At 41.7% G+C, this 17,912-nt stretch overlaps 1 protein-coding gene across 1 annotated transcript; it reads right to left on the bottom strand.

Moving 5' to 3' along the window:
* Positions 1-497: 497 nt before the first annotated feature.
* Positions 498-17,665, bottom strand: LOC131234705 (probable arabinosyltransferase ARAD1). The gene is made up of 3 exons (XM_058231639.1): positions 16,924-17,665; positions 9,754-10,007; positions 498-1,182 (listed from the first exon to the last, which is right to left on the bottom strand). The coding sequence occupies exons 1-3, from the start codon at positions 17,573-17,575 to the stop codon at positions 631-633; spliced, it is 1,458 nt and encodes a 485-aa protein (XP_058087622.1). The 5' UTR covers positions 17,576-17,665; the 3' UTR covers positions 498-630.
* Between the last annotated feature and the right edge of the window lie 247 nt (positions 17,666-17,912).

Below are 17,912 nucleotides of genomic sequence, written 5' to 3'. Positions count from 1 at the left end.
ATGTGTGAACATCTATGTTCAAGCACCCCACATATGCTACCATCAATCTTCAAATGCCCCAAGTGTTCTATATGTGTGACCATCTATGTTCAAGCACCCACATGTATTACCATCAATCTTCAAATGCCCCAAGTGTTCTATATTTGTGACCATCTATGTTCAAGCACCCACATGTACTACCATAACTCTTCAAATGCCCTAAATGTGCCACACTTGTCAATAAGTGCATGCATATGTGTTAGCAACTACCATAATGCTACATGAGTTAGCAACCATCTTAAACTCCCCACATCTTGCACCACACCATGTCCCGAGTGCCTGACAAATAGGACACCGTACAGGTTGTCCAGCATCGCATAACCTTTCATAGCATGTGCAAGACAATAGTCTGAAGACTCAATGAATATGGAATGCAGTACCCTTCATGAACCAGACTAAATGACAATGTCCAGCACTACTGACATAGAGAATTTCGATAAGCTTTAATGAGGCATGCATTGGAAAACTGAAAAGATTGCTTGATATCCATAACAAATTGCATGAATTGGCATCACAAATTAATCCTTACTTGTATCCTCTGATTTTTCTGCATTACAAGAACCAAGAAAATGGGAGAGCAGAAAAACTAAATCACGTACAGTGACAACGAAGAGGAATTGACACACCATGCGGTTTTCGGTTCTCCCGAGTGATTGCTTCCTTGATCATTGGCAGCTTTTGGTGAACCTTTCTCCATATATGATTCACAGCCCCATCTGGAGAGATGGGCCCGATCCCACCTGGATGACCATTATCATACTCGAAAACAGGTTGAACCTGGGCCATACTCCGGCGAAATGCATCCTTCTGCTCTTTAGAAAAGCTTCTAAGGTGACCCGCAAGCCAATTCGGCTGCAAAGCATCATTGGTCGACACAAAAACCGAGAAGTCCGAATAGTCCAAGGTTCCTTCAAACGGGAGCTCAATGTCGTCGCTCACGATGACTGGTATACAGAGACTGATGACAGCATCAAAAAGTCGGCACGAAGTAGGAGTGTCCCCAGCTGGATGCAAGCAGAATTCCGATGACCGCATCCCTTTGATTGACTGCTCGCGACCAGTGGCATTAGGAAAACCTTCTTCCATGATGACACCAGGCTCATTAACCAACAAATCCCACAACTTCTCTCGAACCAGACCTCCCTGCAGAGGCAATAGACAACACTAGTTATCTGAGTCTTTGTTAATAGCGCTCTCAAATCCATAAGCTTTGTACTATCAATACAAAAATAAAATTCCATAGAGTTTATATCAAACAGTAAGGGCACTTGAATGAAAACCAAACAACAAGGCACTAGAATTTTTATTTTCTCATTAGTAACAATGTACTTCAGGAGTTTTCCCTTTGCAAAAAAGCCACCACAGCATGGTGTGCCATAAAGGCCGTCACGGGGCCCTAAAAGCCATTACGTAAAGGTAACAGTGGAAACCATTACACGTTATGGGGTCGTAAAGGCCGTTAAGCATAAAATGACCCATAAAGGCTGTTACAGCCTCCGTACAGCCCATTACATCCCCCTAAAGGCCATAACAGCCCTGTAACGGCTATTAAGGCCCCTGTAACAGTCGTTACACCCCACATCATAAAGGTAATGGTGGTGGCCGTTACGACCACCGTTACCGTTACGGAATAACACCACAGGTGAATTGATAAGGGCAGGAGAAACACTAACCCCAGATATAAGGGCAGGAGAAACACTAACCCCAGATATAACTATCTACATATCAAATGTAAGGTATAAATGATTTGGTCGATTAGTAGTTTCCATGACCTTGCCACATTTTACAAACACTTCACATAAAACTTCGGTAGCATCATGGCTCCGATCACTAATTGCATGAAACAAAGAGAGTTTCGATGGACAAGTGTAGCAACAAAAGCGTTTGATAGGATCAAAGTTAAGATAACATAAGCTCCAGTTTTGCACCTTCCCGACTTTGAGAAGGTATTTGAGGTGAGCTGTGATGCTTCTCAGTCGGGAGGGCCATCCAATAGCATTGTTCAGCAAGAAGCTCCCCAATGTGAAGCAACAGTACTCCACTTATGACTTCGAATTTTATATTGTTTTTCAGACCCTACAGCAGTGGCAAGGAGTTTGTCTTATACTCTTATCATGAAGCACAAGCATAAACTTTGAGTAGAAGATGAGTGCTCATCGTGTTAAGTAGAGTCCTTACCTACAAGAGTTATCCTTTGTTATCTGTCACATGGTTGGGAAAGACAATCAGATTGCTGATGTCTTGTGCGGTCATGTGCATTTATTATCATCAATGTCTGTCATTGCTTTGATATTAAAAGAGATACGGTGTATGTGAAAGACAGATTTCAAACAAATGTATACAAACATTCTTAGTAGAGAGCATGAAAGACCCCCACATTTTAGCATTCACGACGGCTACCAATTTCAGGGAATGCAACTTTCCCTACCCACCACGTCCATCCGCGAGTATGTTGTAAGGGAAGTACCTTCGATGGATGTAGTAGTCACTTAGGCCATAATAAGACCATAGCCCTCGTTAGAGATGGATACTTTTAGCCTCATTTAAAATCAGATGTCACGAAGATCTACCAGTTATGCAGGGTTTGCCAACTCGCTAAGGGTCAAAAGAAAAATAGTAGAATGTATCAACCACTACCAATCCCACATGCTCTATGGGAAGATCGTAGCATGGATTCATTCTGGGTTTGCCAAAGACTGTTCGGAAGTTGATTAAATATTTGTGGTCATTGACCGATTTTCAAAGATGACTCATTTCATACCATATTCGAATACAATGACGCCATCAAGATTGCTCAATTATTTTTTCAAGAGGTCCGTCTTCATGGGCTCTCGAAGGCAATTATGTCAAGTTGCAATACCAAGTTCACGAGCTATTTTTGGAAGACTCTTTGAATAGCAACAGAGATTAAGCTTCACTTCTCTAGTGCCTACCACCCTCAAACCGATTATCAAACAGAAGTGGTCAACCGCAGCTTGGGCAAGTTATTACGGTGTATTGTCCACGATCATATAGCTAGTAATACCCATGGTTGAATTTGCCTATAATAACTTAGTCTACAGGTCCACAACGATGTCACCTTTTAAAGCAATAACCAGTATATTCCAGCATCTTCAAGTTGATTTGGTTCATCTACCCATAGAGTCGAAACTAAGTGCCAAAGCTAATGACTTCATCAGCCATATCCAGCAGGTGCATGACGAAGTTCAACGTAATATCACCACAAGTTAAAGAACAAGCTATCACACTTTCGACTATTTTGCCACCTACAAGCATGATCATTGCTATTCTTGCTGACAAGATCATCTCCACGTGCCAAGGTAGTTACCAGAAATTTCTCGTCCATTAGCAAGGACAACCTCTCCAATGCTACATGAATCACAACTACAAACTGTGTCTGAATCTTGACCTCTACGAGAAATACCAAAACTCATCTAAGTCGAGTTCTTTCAAGCCTGAGAAGATTGATGCAGGTTGAATTGGGCCCAAGATCTATAGCCCAGCCCATTAGGCCCGAGCCCGAACCCCACACTAGCCCAACAGTAAAAAGGCCCAAGCCCCCTAATTAGACAATTAGCTATGCGAAATCAATCAACCAGCCAAGTACTAAAATCTTTTTAGATCTCTCTTATCCATTGAGTACCTTTAACTTCTATTGTTGTAATAAATCATCAGTTGTCAATGCTAAGAAGATGAGTGCTCATCGTGTTAAGTAGAGTCCTTACCTACAAGAGTTATCTTTTGTTATCTGTCACATGGTTGGGAAAGACAGTCAGATTGCTGATGTCTTGCGCAAGGTTGTGCATTTATTAAATTAAAGTCTGTCATTGCTTTGATATTCAAAGAGATACGGTGCATGTGAAAGACAGATTTCAAACAAATTTATACAAACATTCTTAGTAGAGAACATGAAAGACCCCCACATTTTAGCATTTACGACGGCTACCTATTTCAGGGAATGCAACTTTCCCTACCCACCACGTCCATCCGCGAGTATGTTGTGAGGGAAGTACCGTCGATGGATGTAGTAGTCACTTAGGCCATAATAAGACCATAGCCCTCGTTAGAGATGGATACTTTTAGCCTTATTTAAAATCAGATGTCACGAAGATCTACCAGTTATGCAGGGTTTGCCAACTCGCTAAGGGTCAAAAGAAAATTAGTATAATGTATCAACCACTACCAATCCCACATACTCTATGGGAAGATCGCAGCATGGATTCATTCTGGGTTTGCCAAAGACCGTTCGGAAGTTGATTAAATATTTGTGGTGATTGACCGATTTTCAAGATGACTCATTTCATACCATGTTCGAATACAATGACGCCATCAAGATTGCTCAATTATTTTTTCAGGAGGTCCGTCTTCATGGGCTCTCGAAGGCAATTATGTCAAGTTGCAATACCAAGTTCACGAGCTATTTTTGGAAGACTCTTTGGATAGCAACATAGATCAAGCTTCAGTTCTCTAGTGCCTACCACCCTCAAACCGATTATCAAACAGAAGTGGTCAACCGCAGCTTGGGCAAGTTATTACGGTGTATTTTCCGTGATCATATAGCTAGTAATACCCATGGTTGAATTTGCCTATAATAACTTAGTCTACAAGTCCACAACGATGTCACCTTTTAAAGCAATAACCAGTATATTCCAGCATCTTCAAGTTGATTTGGTTCATCTATCCATAGAGTCGAAACTAAGTGCAAAAGCTAATGACTTCATCAGCCATATCCAGCAGGTGCATGACTAAGTTCAACCGACGTAATATCACCACAAGTTAAAGAACAAGCTATCACACTTTCGACTATTTTGCCACCTACAAGCATGATCATTGCTATTCTTGCTGACAAGATCATCTCCACGTGCCAAGGTAGTTACCAGAAATTTCTGGTCCATTAGCAAGGACAACCTCTCCAATGCTACATGAATCACAACTACAAACTGTGTCTAAATCTTGACCTCTATGAGAAATACCAAAACTCATCTAAGTCGAGTTCTTTCAAGCATGAGAAGATTGATGCAGGTTGAATTGGGCCCAAGATCTATAGCCCAGGCCCATTAGGGGCCCATTAGGCCCGAGCCCGAACCCCACACTAGCCCAACGGTAAAGAGGCCCAAGCCCCCTAATTAGACAATTAGCTATACAAAATCAATCAACCAGCCAAGTACTAAAATCTTTTTAGATCTCTCTTATCCATTGAGTACCTTTAACTTCTATTGTTGTAATAAATCATCAGTTGTCAATGCTATTAAGAACATTCCTTCTTTGTACGTCTAAGAAGCCTATTTAAGGTCCTAGCATTAGTCTCAAGGCACCTTTGAAATGAATAAAAATTCTACATATTATTTTCTACTTTCTTTGTAATTCTTGTGTTGAGCTTGAAGGAGTCTACATTTGGGCAAATCCTTCCCATCAATCGGTTGCGCCACTCAAGCTATATATAACAACACAAGCTAGAGGATAGAAAAACTCATGTTAGGAACCTCAGGAGAAATTTGCATACAATCAAATAATCAAAAGTCTCATGCCCATATGTATGACCCTTGGGCCTTTATATAAGTCTTTACAAAGTACAAAGCGTATGAAGTCTACTGCTGAGTTTAGAAGAAACCTACTCTAAAAGTCTATTGGCTGTCATAAATACATTGTCTATTTTATCTTGAATGTGCAATGAAGTCTGACAATGGAAGGAACTAAAGCAGGTGAGTCCAAGTAAACTCCATATACATCAACATCAACTGTGTGGGAGGATATCTACACAACTGTACATGCATAAGGCTGCACACTTTATACAAAACCCAGACTAGGTATGGGGTTTGTATTACAAGTCTTTAAAGCCACTCCATTGACCCTGTAAGCTCCACCAGTCAATCGTTACATTCGACGGACCATCTCATTGGATCTGTGGGCCATGCAGCCTCTTTCTGAAGCATCAGTTCCAAATTCCAAACACACGAGGATATAAACATGCGGTCGAACACACTACACTATCCCGTTGCGAAGTCTTTAATAGGTTGTAATGGGATTGCAATGGCTGTTTGGATGGTGCATTTGCTTCAAAGATTACGATGACTGTTTGGATGCAAGTATTTGTCCTGAGATGTCTTTAATCTGTATATGAAACAAGCCCACCATCGATCTGGCTCGATGACGACGTCCAGGGAGGGCCTCTTAGCTAGAAGTCAAGTTTTGGTTCAGAAAAATGGTCTGATAGTCAAAAAAAGTCCACCATGGGATCTCATGATCGTGACCCCACTCGTCGGATTGATTTTATATTTTAGGTTTTGTTTATTGTTATTATTTAGAACATCATGAACGCTTTAGATTTCCTTATTTGGTTTTTATTTTAGTTTATTTCATCGCCAAGTAATAGGTGTCGCACATGGTGCGAGTTTTTGGGTATAGAGTTCTCCCTATAAATAGCCACCCATTGTAGTTCTTTTCATTCATTGAAGTTAATAAAAAAAATTCTGCTTTATTTTTCTGCTCTCTTCGTGAGTTGTGGAAGAATTCAAAAGTGGGTGCGAAGCCCTCCCTTTTCAAATGGCTAACTACCATGGTGCGAAGCCACATCGATCCCAATTCACCCCCATCTTCCATCATCTTTTTTTTCATCTTCCCCCAGCATCCGTACTCCGAATTTGTCCTTTTATTGCATCAGATTTCTTCGTTACAGCAGGTTTCCAGATTTCGGCCCGCAGGCGAGCTGAAACTTCGGCGGGGCACCACGCACAAACCGTACATCGGATCGAGCTGAGATTTGAGAGTTTTGGAGTCCATCCCTGGCCGACCAGGGCAAAGGTGGCCTTTTTTTTGAATAGTGGGCCCCACACACGTGCGGCCGGGATCACACACACGTCCGTCTGGGCCATTGTTGCTGTCCACACGCGAGATCATCTTTTAGCTCAGGTTTTTATCCTCTCATAGCCGTTTTTCATGAATCCTAATCCTAGATTACATGATCCCTAATTGATTTGCCCCTTTTTATTAACTTAGGATTCCTTGAATTGAAATTAGGGAATCCCTTGGATTAGGGACTAATTTTTATGCATGAGTAGTTGATTTTATTTCCCTTTGACATTGTTTGGTTTATAATTTTTATTGGTCCAGTCCTAGCCTGTGGCGGCTTGGACCTGCATAGATTCCCCTTTTTAATTGAATGTTTGGATTTTTCATGTGGTACGTGGAATTTGTGTGATTGTTTCTGAATTGGTAGGATCTAAGCCTGAAATCTTGCATATCATATTTAATTTTCCATGTCCTGCATCAAATTTGGTATCAGAGCGGGAGGTCTCGGGTTCGAGACTCCTCACCGGGGGGTGATTAATGCAGGGGCATTTTCACACTGGGCTCGAGTGGGGTCACTTGTGGGATGCAGGGGCACACTCGGGGTGGGTGTGGCCCACGGAGGAGGTCTCGTGTTCGAGACTCCTTACTTGGGGTGATTAATGCGCATTTCACACCGGGCTCGAGTGGGGTAGCCCGTGGGATGCGAGGACACACTCGGGGTGGGCGGCCTACGTGATTTGGGGCCCACGAAGGGGGTTCAGCCAAGGTCCTAAAACCCATGAGATGTGGGGCCTGGGCTATGAGATAAAGGGATTAATTCGCTATACTCTAACAGTTCGAGCTTTTAGAGCAAGTGGTTAATTGTCCTGCATCAATCTCATTGGATCTGTGGGTCAAACAGTCCACTTGGACCACTGACTGAGTCCAAAATACCCATCAGGAACAATGGTCCAAATCTTCCATCACCTTAATCTATACCACTGATATGGTCCATATACTCAATCTAGACAACTGGATGGTGCAGCTCTTCAAGCTGGGCAGTTGGATCTTCAATCAGGAACATTGATAATGGGACTTATCTTCAATAAATAAGAAATGGAACCACTTGTGGTCTTGCATTGGACGATGGGATTATCATGCATCCATAGCACTGTTGCTAGCATTATCATGGTTACCATCAACCTACAGAGATGACGATGAGAATCTAGAGCCACCCCAGCAGAGGAAACTCTCTTGCTACAAAAACAGCTGCTGTTTCTTTCACCACAAATGGCCCAAAGGACTGCTAAAAAGATGATCGTCCACTTCTTGCTTTGACCCCCCTGTTTCCAACATGCCAAGCGCAGAGGTGACCATCTCATCAATAGAAGGAAGCATCACGCATGAAACTTTCACAGGAACAAGGACGCCAGACCAGATGTCCGAAGAGAACAGACAGGACAGTGAAGCAATGATTGACCGATTCCACTGCTTGGAGGCAAAGAAGGCAAACATTAGGCAGGATCAAGCCTCTTTTACAGAAATCGTCCACCATCAGGACCTGGTTCCTACCAGCCAGCCACACGAAAGCTGCTATCTTTGGAGGAGTCTTGTAAGACCAAACAGGACCTGTGTGGCAGCAGCTACCAGACAAAGCAGGCTCGGACACACAGAGAAGAATCCCGAATTACCATGGGCCCATAACTTGTGGCTTTTTCACATGTGAATTCATGATTGTAATGTTAAAAAGGAGTAAAGGACCTGTCAACGTAGCACTGCTACAACATCAGTGATTTTGAATACTTAAACAGACTTTTATTTGGAAGATATGATCCAGTGGGTCAAGTGTATGGAAACTTTCCCATCCACATAGTTGCATTTGGACTGGTTGGCAATCACACCACCTATCTGGACAGTCCATTAGGTCCAATGTGTCTTCTTCTGCTACTACGAAAATCTTAGATCAACCAAATGCTCCTAAATGCCCGTGACTGGACCTATCTTATATGGAAGATCCTGATCATTTGTTTCTCCGTGCCACTGAATGGGAGGTTTGGATCATCCAATCAGCATGATATTTTGAGGGTAGACTATGAAGAGTGTACTGGACCTAATGGACGGTCCAGATATATGATGCAGATGCCAACAACTTTAAATGCAACTATGTGCATGGGGAAGTGCCCATACGCCCACTGAATCATTTCTCTTTATGTGTTACAGTATAATTGACAATCAATAGACACTTTAAATAAATTTTTTTCCTCAAGGAGATATTTAATTGATTATTCAAGCCAATGTTTGTAGTTAATCCTATGCATCAACAACTCCACAGCGTTGTGGGTGAAACTTACTTAAATGTCTAGTATTTGAATAGCGATCACGTAGAACTCCAAAGGAACATCCCCACTTCTTCCACCTAGCTCTAATTCTATGAGCAATATCCTTCTCAATCTCTACTCTCAAGAATTATCAACCCAAGATATTGATAATGGAAACCACTAGATGACATCATCTACTTAAATAAGGTATGCAAATTCAAATATATGATGAATTTCCGACCAAATCATGGGTGAAAAACTAATATACTCCTAATCTTAGATGCACAAAGCATAAGGGAAGTCTAAGAGGATTTAGTTCTAGGAGCATTGAAGCATCTATGTCAAAATTTTAATAAGTGTAAACACCTAGAAAGTAGGAGACGAATTCCACAGCAGGAATGGCACCTTCTGCATAAGGTCCCTGCAACTAAGCTCCAAATTTATACAGGATGCTTCTACAGAAATCAATAATGACAGCAAATGACTGCACTCTGACAAGCACATTTTTGTCCTTCAGGTTCAATGAATGCAATAGAATTCTTAAGATTAATAGCACAATGAAAAGCTTCAAATGGAACTTCATTAATTGAAAAGAAAGCATCAGCAGATGCGAGACATGCATACTAACCCGGTGCCTATGTTTAGCCCCTTTGAAGTAGAGAAGGGTCTTCCTATCCTGGTCTTCAGATAAGTGCAACCTAGGGAGTAGATGAGTGTAAGGCACAATGACATCTTTGAGCAGCGAGACTTGAGTGTGTTGTATCATATCTGAAGTGTTACCGTCGGATGTTTTTGAGTCAAGCCTGTACCACCCACCAAAATCGACCACCAGCAGAATTGCCGGTGCAATCTCAGCTCTCACATGCCACATCGCAACTGGGTCTGTCAAAGAATGCTTCAAGTTTTAACACAACCTGACAATCCAAAGACTGAATTATAAGCTGCTAAAGCTTGTTGATCTTAATAATAACTATAGCAAGATGATCACTTTTTTTTCACTCATACAGACAGTACAGCACATAGATAAGAAGCTTGAGCACAAAATTCCATGATGCAATAGAAATCTTCACATTAAATTTGGAAGATGAAAATGTGTGTGTATCATATCTGAAGTGTTGCCAATGCCACGGGTTGCTTTTGAGTCAAGCCTACACCACCCACCAAAATAAGTCATATAAGGTTGAGGGAGGAAAAGCTCAATTTCACTCAGACAAAGAAGAAGAATTGAGAGCATCAGACAAGCAGTGTTGGAAATCTCAAAAGATTTGGGGACTTTCTGAGGACAAAGCCAAGAAACTGCAGATAAAAAGGAAAGGCTCAAGGTGCGGGATCATCATTATCTAAGCCTTATCCCAACTAATAGGGGCCAGCTACACGAATCTTGTTCCACCATTCCATTCTATCACAGACCATATCAGTTAAACCATCAAGTCTTTACTTACTACCTCCACCCACATCCTTTTGGGTCTTCCCATAGCCCTTCTAGAGCTTTCAGCTTGAACCAACTCATTCCTTTGAGCCAGTGCAATTGACAGCTCCAAAACTTGTGGAATGGCCCAAATTTTGTTTAACTGACCATTTAACACAGGTTGTGGGATGTAGAAGAAAAGGAAAAGGAGGGGGGAAAATACAATGCACCAGTTAGGAGTGAGTTGGTTCGAATTGAAGGCTCCAAAAATGCCCAAAAGAACGTGGATGGAGGTAGAAAGAAAGGAATTGATGACTTATGGTTTAGCTAAGCACATGATCCTTGATAGAGTGGAATGGCAGAACAGGATTTGTGTCGCCTACGCAAATTATATGTGACAAGGCTTAGATAACGACGACAACGATGATTAAATAAGGTCGCTTGCACCAGGCTTAATATTTCATTTACTTGTGAAGGGAGAGGCAAATTTTGAAGCCTCTGTTATGGCTGAGGGTGTTGGCCAATCACCCATTTGTATTGTTAAAGGTGGCAAAGGAGGATCCCAACCCCCAATTACCCCGTTTTTATTTGGAGATAAAAGTAGTGGTGCATGTCTGGTTGGAAATGAAAGACAAGATCCTCACTTTGGACCATTTAAAAAGTAGGGCTTCAACTTCCCAAATTGATGTGTCATGTACAAAGCAGAAGAGGATCTGTCATCTTTTCCTCCATTAGCTTGTCTCCTCATTATGGAGGTGCTTTTCAGTCTCTTTGCTATTGCCTGTCCATTAAGAGGGAAGCTCGAATTTGTTTCAAAAAAAAATTAAGAGGGAAGCTCGAATAGGTAGCAAGCAATCGGGAAATATATCTGTTTAAGGAAAGAGGACAGATCCTCTAGAAATTGTTTACCTATGCCTCTGGGAGATTTGGAAAGAAAGGATAATCATATATGCAGGAATAAGTGGTCATCAATATGCAAGCTCCAAGAGAGAATCAAAGCAAGAATGATTATTTTGGGCTCTTAACATCGATGTTCAAGGCCAGCAATCTCCGCACCATTATTCGCTGTTTTGAGGCAGTGTCGGGCCTCAGAGTCAATATGGCCAAGTCTACCATTTTTGGCATTCATATGGGCGAGGAGGATCTTGCCGAGTTTGCAGCCATTTTCAACTGTTCGACGGGTTCCCTTCCAACAACGTTTGTTGGTCTCCTCCTCACTATGGGTAAGCCCCCTAAATTCCTATGGTACAAAGTCATATATAGATTTGAGAAGCACCTTGCTTCTTGGAAATGCAAGTATCTCTCCGTAGGGGGCCGTCTAACCATGATTAAAGCAGTCCTGTCCAACTTGCCCCTTTATCATATGTCCCTATTCAAATGCCCGAATCTCATCCTCGACAAGCTCGAAAGATTAAGAAGGAACTTTCTTTGGTAAGGGAGATAAGAAGAATTTCCACTTGGTGGATTGGAAAAGGGTGTGTTTGCACACTCGCGATGGTGGTGCCGGCGTTAAAAATCTGAAGTTAATGAACCGGGCCCTCCTCGGCAAATTGACCTGGAGACTTGGGACAGAATCTGCAAATAGAGCCTCAGCGATTTGGAAGAGTGTGCTCGAGATGAAGTAGGAGGTGCTTAACGAGATTCAGTTCTTGGTCGGAAATGGTAAAAACACCTCTCTTTGGAATCATATTTGGATCAGAAATTCCCCTCTTAGAGAAGCCTTCCCGTCCATTTTCCGTTTGGCTCCTAACCGGGACATTTTGGCGGCCAACTGTGCATCGCCTGCTGGCTCTTCTCTCGTGTGGAATATTCAGTGTTGCAGAAATCTCCATGATCATGAGATTAACTAGCTAGCGAGGCTTTTATCCCTTCTTAGCAACACCCCCATCGATCAACAGGCCCATGACAGCCTTAAATGGGCCTATGATGAGGACTTATTTTCAATAAAATCTCTATATAACTTCATATATAGAAATTCTGCCCTCCCTTCAGTCTCTAGGTTGGATCGTCTATGGAAGTCCAGAATTCCCCCCAAGTTTGTGGTGTTCAGCTGATTAGTAAGTATCAGAAAGGTGTTGACTATAGACAATCTTAGGAAAAGAGTAATGTGAATCCCCAACATATGTCTTTGCTGCATGAGAGCTGCCGAATCAGTGAACCACCTCTTCGTTCACTGTCCGCTTGTCCAGCAGATCTGGCCCGTCGTCTTCTCTTGGTTCAACACTGTTTGGGTCCATCCTTATTCATCTGAGTCCCTAGTATCTTCGTGGCAGGGAACAGAGTTTGGGAAGCAGAAAAATGTTGTTTGGAATATGGCTTTAGTGGCAGTGTGGTAGAGGATTTGGGAAGAACGTAACGGGAGATGCTTCAAAGGGGAATCCCATGAAGTGGATCATTTGTTAAGGACCTATTTGATTTTCCAGCTCAAGTGTAATTACTGTGTAAATGGGTAATAATTATTTACCCAGGTAATTACCACATCTTTCCCAATGCAGATGTGACAACTTTTTTAACATTTTAATCGAGAAATTTACAACATCAATGTGGGGCCTGTTGTGATGTATGTTACTTATCCACACCGCTCATTTGTTATGCCAGCTGAATTTATGGCATGAGCCAAAAAATGAGGCAGATCCAAAGGTCAAGTGGACCACACCACAAGAAACAACGGGAATCAAACGCCTACCATTAAAATCTTCTTGGGGGCCTTAAAAGTTTTGGATCAAGCTGATATTTGTGTTTTCCCCTTATCCATGCCTGTGTGACCCTATGAACGGGTTAGATGATGAAAAAACCTCAATGTGGGCCCAGTGAAGAAAATAACTTTCAATGGTGGACAAAATAAGGCCGATGTTTCCTTTAGTGTGGGCCGTTTGAGTGTTGGATCTGCCTCATTTTTCAGTTCATGTTCCAAAATGTTCTAATAAAATAGATGGACGGAGTGGATATATCATATACATTACAGTGGGGTCCACATATTTAAGTCAACACTTTTGTTTCGATTTTCGAGGAGGAATTACTCTCATATTTTCAAACATGGTGAAAAAGTAATAATTACTTGTTTACCCTGATTTACATGTACCATGGAAAATCAAACAGGCCCTAAGAAGGATGCATTTTCTATTCGTCGAATGGGCCTCTCTTGTGATGTTTTCCAGTAGTTGTAATCTGTATTTTTCCCCATTTTCTTAGGCGTCATGGCTCGCTAGCTCAATGGGTTATTTCTCCCTTTTGCTGTTTTGTATTTTCCCCCTTATATATAATATATCGCCACTTCTCAAAAAAAAAAAAAGACATCAATGTTCAAAGGCACAAACACCTTTGCAGTTAGCAGGAATTTGTCAGCAGTAACATTTTCTTTTTTTTCTTTTTTTCTTTTTTTGGAAAGTTAAGGGTATTTTATTGAGAAAACATCAACATGGCACAAGAAATACACCCTAAACAATTTACATCCCCAAAAGGAAAGAAAAACTACAATTCTCCAATGCCTTTAAAGAAGAGGCCCACTCTACTACAAAAAGCTTTGCTTTGTTGAAACCAGCTCCATCCGAGCCCCTAAGACTCTAGTAGCATCTATTATTTCTTTACAATCTTCAAATTGCTCTTTTCATTTTCCCAAGCCTAACACCATGTCATGCCATTAAGAGGTTTTCAATTGAACCCAGCATCACCCATGACAACTTGAACAGATTAATGAAAGCCTTCCCACATTTTCCAAGTGAACGGTCAATGAAAGAAAAAGTGATCAACCATCTCCGCATTAGCCATGCACATTGTCAGCAGTAATGATGAGCATTTTGCTCAAGAAAATGACTATCATCACCAACGGGAATTTGGAAAAGGAATTTTGATGGCATTTCCAAGGGTAAACCTAGTCCTTAGGGTATAGGGGCCTTCTAAGGGATGATAGAGGCCGAATCATGTAGGCTTTCTTGGGTCCAAACCTCAACGTGCGGCTCATATAGTATAGCTTTGCCTTTAAGGGAAGACCTCGTGTTTTAGCTAGAATGTTGAGTGAAAAAAGGTGATTGTAGAAGGTGACTCCTCTAATGTCATTTTGAAAGAAGCGAGAATGGAACTGTGGGATTTATGTCACTGCTAGGATTAAACATTTCATTTACTCATGAGAGGAGAGGCAGGTTCTAAAGATGACATTTTGGCAAGAAGTGTGACGGTAGATAAACCCTTCGAATTGGGAACCTTATTCCCGCACCTTAATTTGCTTAATAAATTTTCAACTTCTCCAAAAGAAAGAAATTGAAAAAGAGATCCTTGAGCATAAGTTAGAACAGAACTTATATAGAAAAGGCATATCTCATTTAAGACAAGGATTACCTTTCAAAAAAAAAAAAAATCAAGACAAGGATTTTGATCAATGAAGTACGTACCTAGATATCTCTCACACTGAATATTGGAAGTTACATACACATCAGTAGAAGAAAATGGTAGTGTAAGCAATCTTAGGGTGCAAAAAGTAACGATGTTTCTAGTCTCTACTCATATGAAGAGTTGGTCGAAAAGTGGTGTGAAATATCATTTTCAGAAGAAATATAAAAGAGGAGATGGACGAGTTCACAGAAATAATGGGCTCTTAGAAGAGGTGTTCATTATTAGATGCAATGATGACTGATGATGCCAGAGCTTGGAAATGGATTTTGGATGGCATTCTCCACAAGGTCTTTACCAAAAGACTTGAACTCTATTGTGGATTCACGTCCTTCAGTTCAGTTTGGGAACCCTGATGAGATTTTTGCATGGATGACCATATCCGACAAGTTGTGTACCTTGTTAGACCATCTAAAAAAGTTGACAGCATAGGCACCCTAGCATATATTCATGTGCAAGGAGGAAGAAGCAATTGCCCATCAACTCATCTCTTTATTATCATCATTTTTTTCGCTTGAATGGTGACTGTCATCCCTTTACTACCTGTGAGGTGGAGAATTACATGGGATGCATGCGTGGCTCTTTTTGAAATCACTTCGGTTTTGCACATAAATTGAGGGAAGTTTCCAAGAGTTGTGGTTCAAGGCTTTTTGAGGAGAGAGGAAGAATGGTGTAGCAAATGCTTCCTTTTATTGCTATTGAAAAGAGGAATGGTTAAACCTTTAACAATGTGAGGCAATTCCACATTGAAGATTTTTTTGAAGGATTAAAAATGGCATAATTAAGCGGCCCTCGTTGAAAAAGAAAGAAAGAAAGAAAGAAGTCCCAAAGGACAACCCTATCAGATTTTCATATGGGTTGGATTGCCTTGATCGATAATTAACAATCCATTACCCTTAACAAAGTCTAACCAGTGGGAATGTCCACCCGGTGGTGTTTGGAAGCTAAATTTTGATGGTTCTCTAGGCAAGCAAAGATAAGTGCTGGATTGGTAGAGTTTTCGGAGATGACACAAGTATCATCCATAAGTGTGTTCTAGTCCTTCGAGGGTGGAGAAAGCGTGTTCGGTGAAGGCTACAGCTCTTACAGAGGCTTTAAGAATCTTCTCTAAGAACTTATTCAGGGTGGTGATCGTCGAAGGCAATTCTAAAAATGTCATACCTTGGACCACTTCACCAAATTGCCAGCCTTTGGAAGCTTAGTTCCATGTTTAACGAGATCTGTCATCTCACCTCAAGGTTAAACATTTCATTTGCCAATGTGGGGAGAAAGGCAATCGAGGTAGCAAATGTTCTAGCTAGAGAAGGTGTCAGCAATGAGGATTTATGTGCCTGGAATTCTTTCCTGCCTTGATTTCCTTTTTATTAATTTCTTCACTATCTCACAAAAGAAATTGATCCACTATTTAACTCAAGAAAGGAAAAAAAAAAAAAGAACAGAGAAAAACTTCATGATCCACTGCAGATAACATGCACTCTCATCGAAATCATTCACAAGCAAAATTACCCAACAAAAAATTCAGGTCACTCGGCATTAAAACGCAGCAATCATCCACATTCAAGTGAGCTTGTGGTTCGGTGATCCCAGCCATTGGTCTGTCAGGCACTGATACACTGTCCCTCAAAAGTTCTCCTTGTTGGACAATTGAAACTTTTCAATATGCAGACTGCAAATTGATGATTAAAAATAGAACTGCATCAAATTCCATCAGTCCATATTCAAGTGAAAAGCATCCCAACAATGCTCACTACGATCTTCCAATCTACGATATTTTTCAGGACATGGTCCATTTGTTGTGATGCCCACAGACCAGCGGTCCTGACTCAGGATCACTGAACCATGGACCCCACTTGTGACACAGATCACAGACACACAAAATAAAAAATAATTAAATACAACTTTCACCCCCACAAACAACACCAATTTCCAGCAAACCCTATTAAAAGTTTTAAAAAATGAAGTAAAAATAAACAAATAAAGAAAATTAGTAATAAAGAAAAATACCTGTCAAGACGAAAACATGATCCCGCCCGCCCGACCGTTTCCAAGCTTCACTCCCTCTAACAAAATCCACCACCTCCCTCTGCCTCTCATAATCCTCATTTCCCTCCTTCTTCTTCCTAAACACCGCCTTCCCCATCCCCAGCTGCATCTCCGCGCTCAGCGTCCCAAAAAATGGCACGAAAACAACATCCGCATCGTCCAAATCAAAGACCCGCCTCGCGACCGATCCAGTGGCCCTCAGATGCTCGGGCGTCATCAGATCGCCAAGTAGCCAGTACTCGGCACTGTACTGCTTGATCAGGGGGTTCTCAGGGAACGGTGGGAAGTCGAGCTTCGACGATTCAGATCGAGAGAGAGACGATCTAAGATCACTGTCAGCATCGGCAGCATCGAGCCTAGAATCGGTGGAGGTGGACCAGTATCTGTCAAGAAGGCCGTAGTTGTAGGATCTAGGGAGATCTGAAACGTAGATATTGAGGAGGGGTTGGTCGGGGATTTGGGAGATTGTTGAGGAGAGATTGGGAGATGAAGGGGTTGGGTTTGAAGAGAAGAAGAAAAGGAAGAGAGAGAGGGAGAGAATGGAGACAAGAGAGACTGAGAGGAGGATTGACGGAGTTGGACATGGAAGGTGAGTTAGGTTCCTTGAAGACATGCTTTCATGGCTTCTTCCTTCCTTTTGCTCCAGTATGCCTATTTGGCGGTAGTGTCGAACATAGCACGACGTCGGTACGGGTACGGGGATCCACCGAGGTGGGTGGATCCCTGACTGTGGGGCCTACCTTGATATCTGTATCTTAAATCCACGCCGTCCATCCGTTGTAAAATATCATTTTAATGTGTGAATGAAAACTTTAAGTAAATCCAATTCTTAGGTGGAGCACACCACAGGAGAGAGTGGTGATTGAATACCCACCATTAGAAACATCTTGGGGCCACCATAATATTTATTTGCCATCCAACCCGTTGATGAAGTCATAGAGACCTGGATG

Source organism: Magnolia sinica, chromosome 19, assembly GCF_029962835.1.
Source record: "Magnolia sinica isolate HGM2019 chromosome 19, MsV1, whole genome shotgun sequence".
NCBI lineage: Eukaryota > Viridiplantae > Streptophyta > Magnoliopsida > Magnoliales > Magnoliaceae > Magnolia > Magnolia sinica.
This window is presented reverse-complemented; position numbering and strand designations above follow the sequence as displayed.

Coding starts and splice junctions, on each gene's coding strand:
- LOC131234705 (XM_058231639.1), bottom strand. CDS start 17,575: ATGTCTTCAAGGAACCTAACTCACCTTCCATGTCCAACTCCGTCAATC. Junction 10,008..16,923: donor TCATGTTTTCGTCTTGACAG/GTATTTTTCTTT, acceptor ATTCTTTGACAG/ACCCAGTTGCGATGTGGCAT. Junction 1,183..9,753: donor GGGCTAAACATAGGCACCGG/GTTAGTATGCAT, acceptor TTGCCTCTGCAG/GGAGGTCTGGTTCGAGAGAA.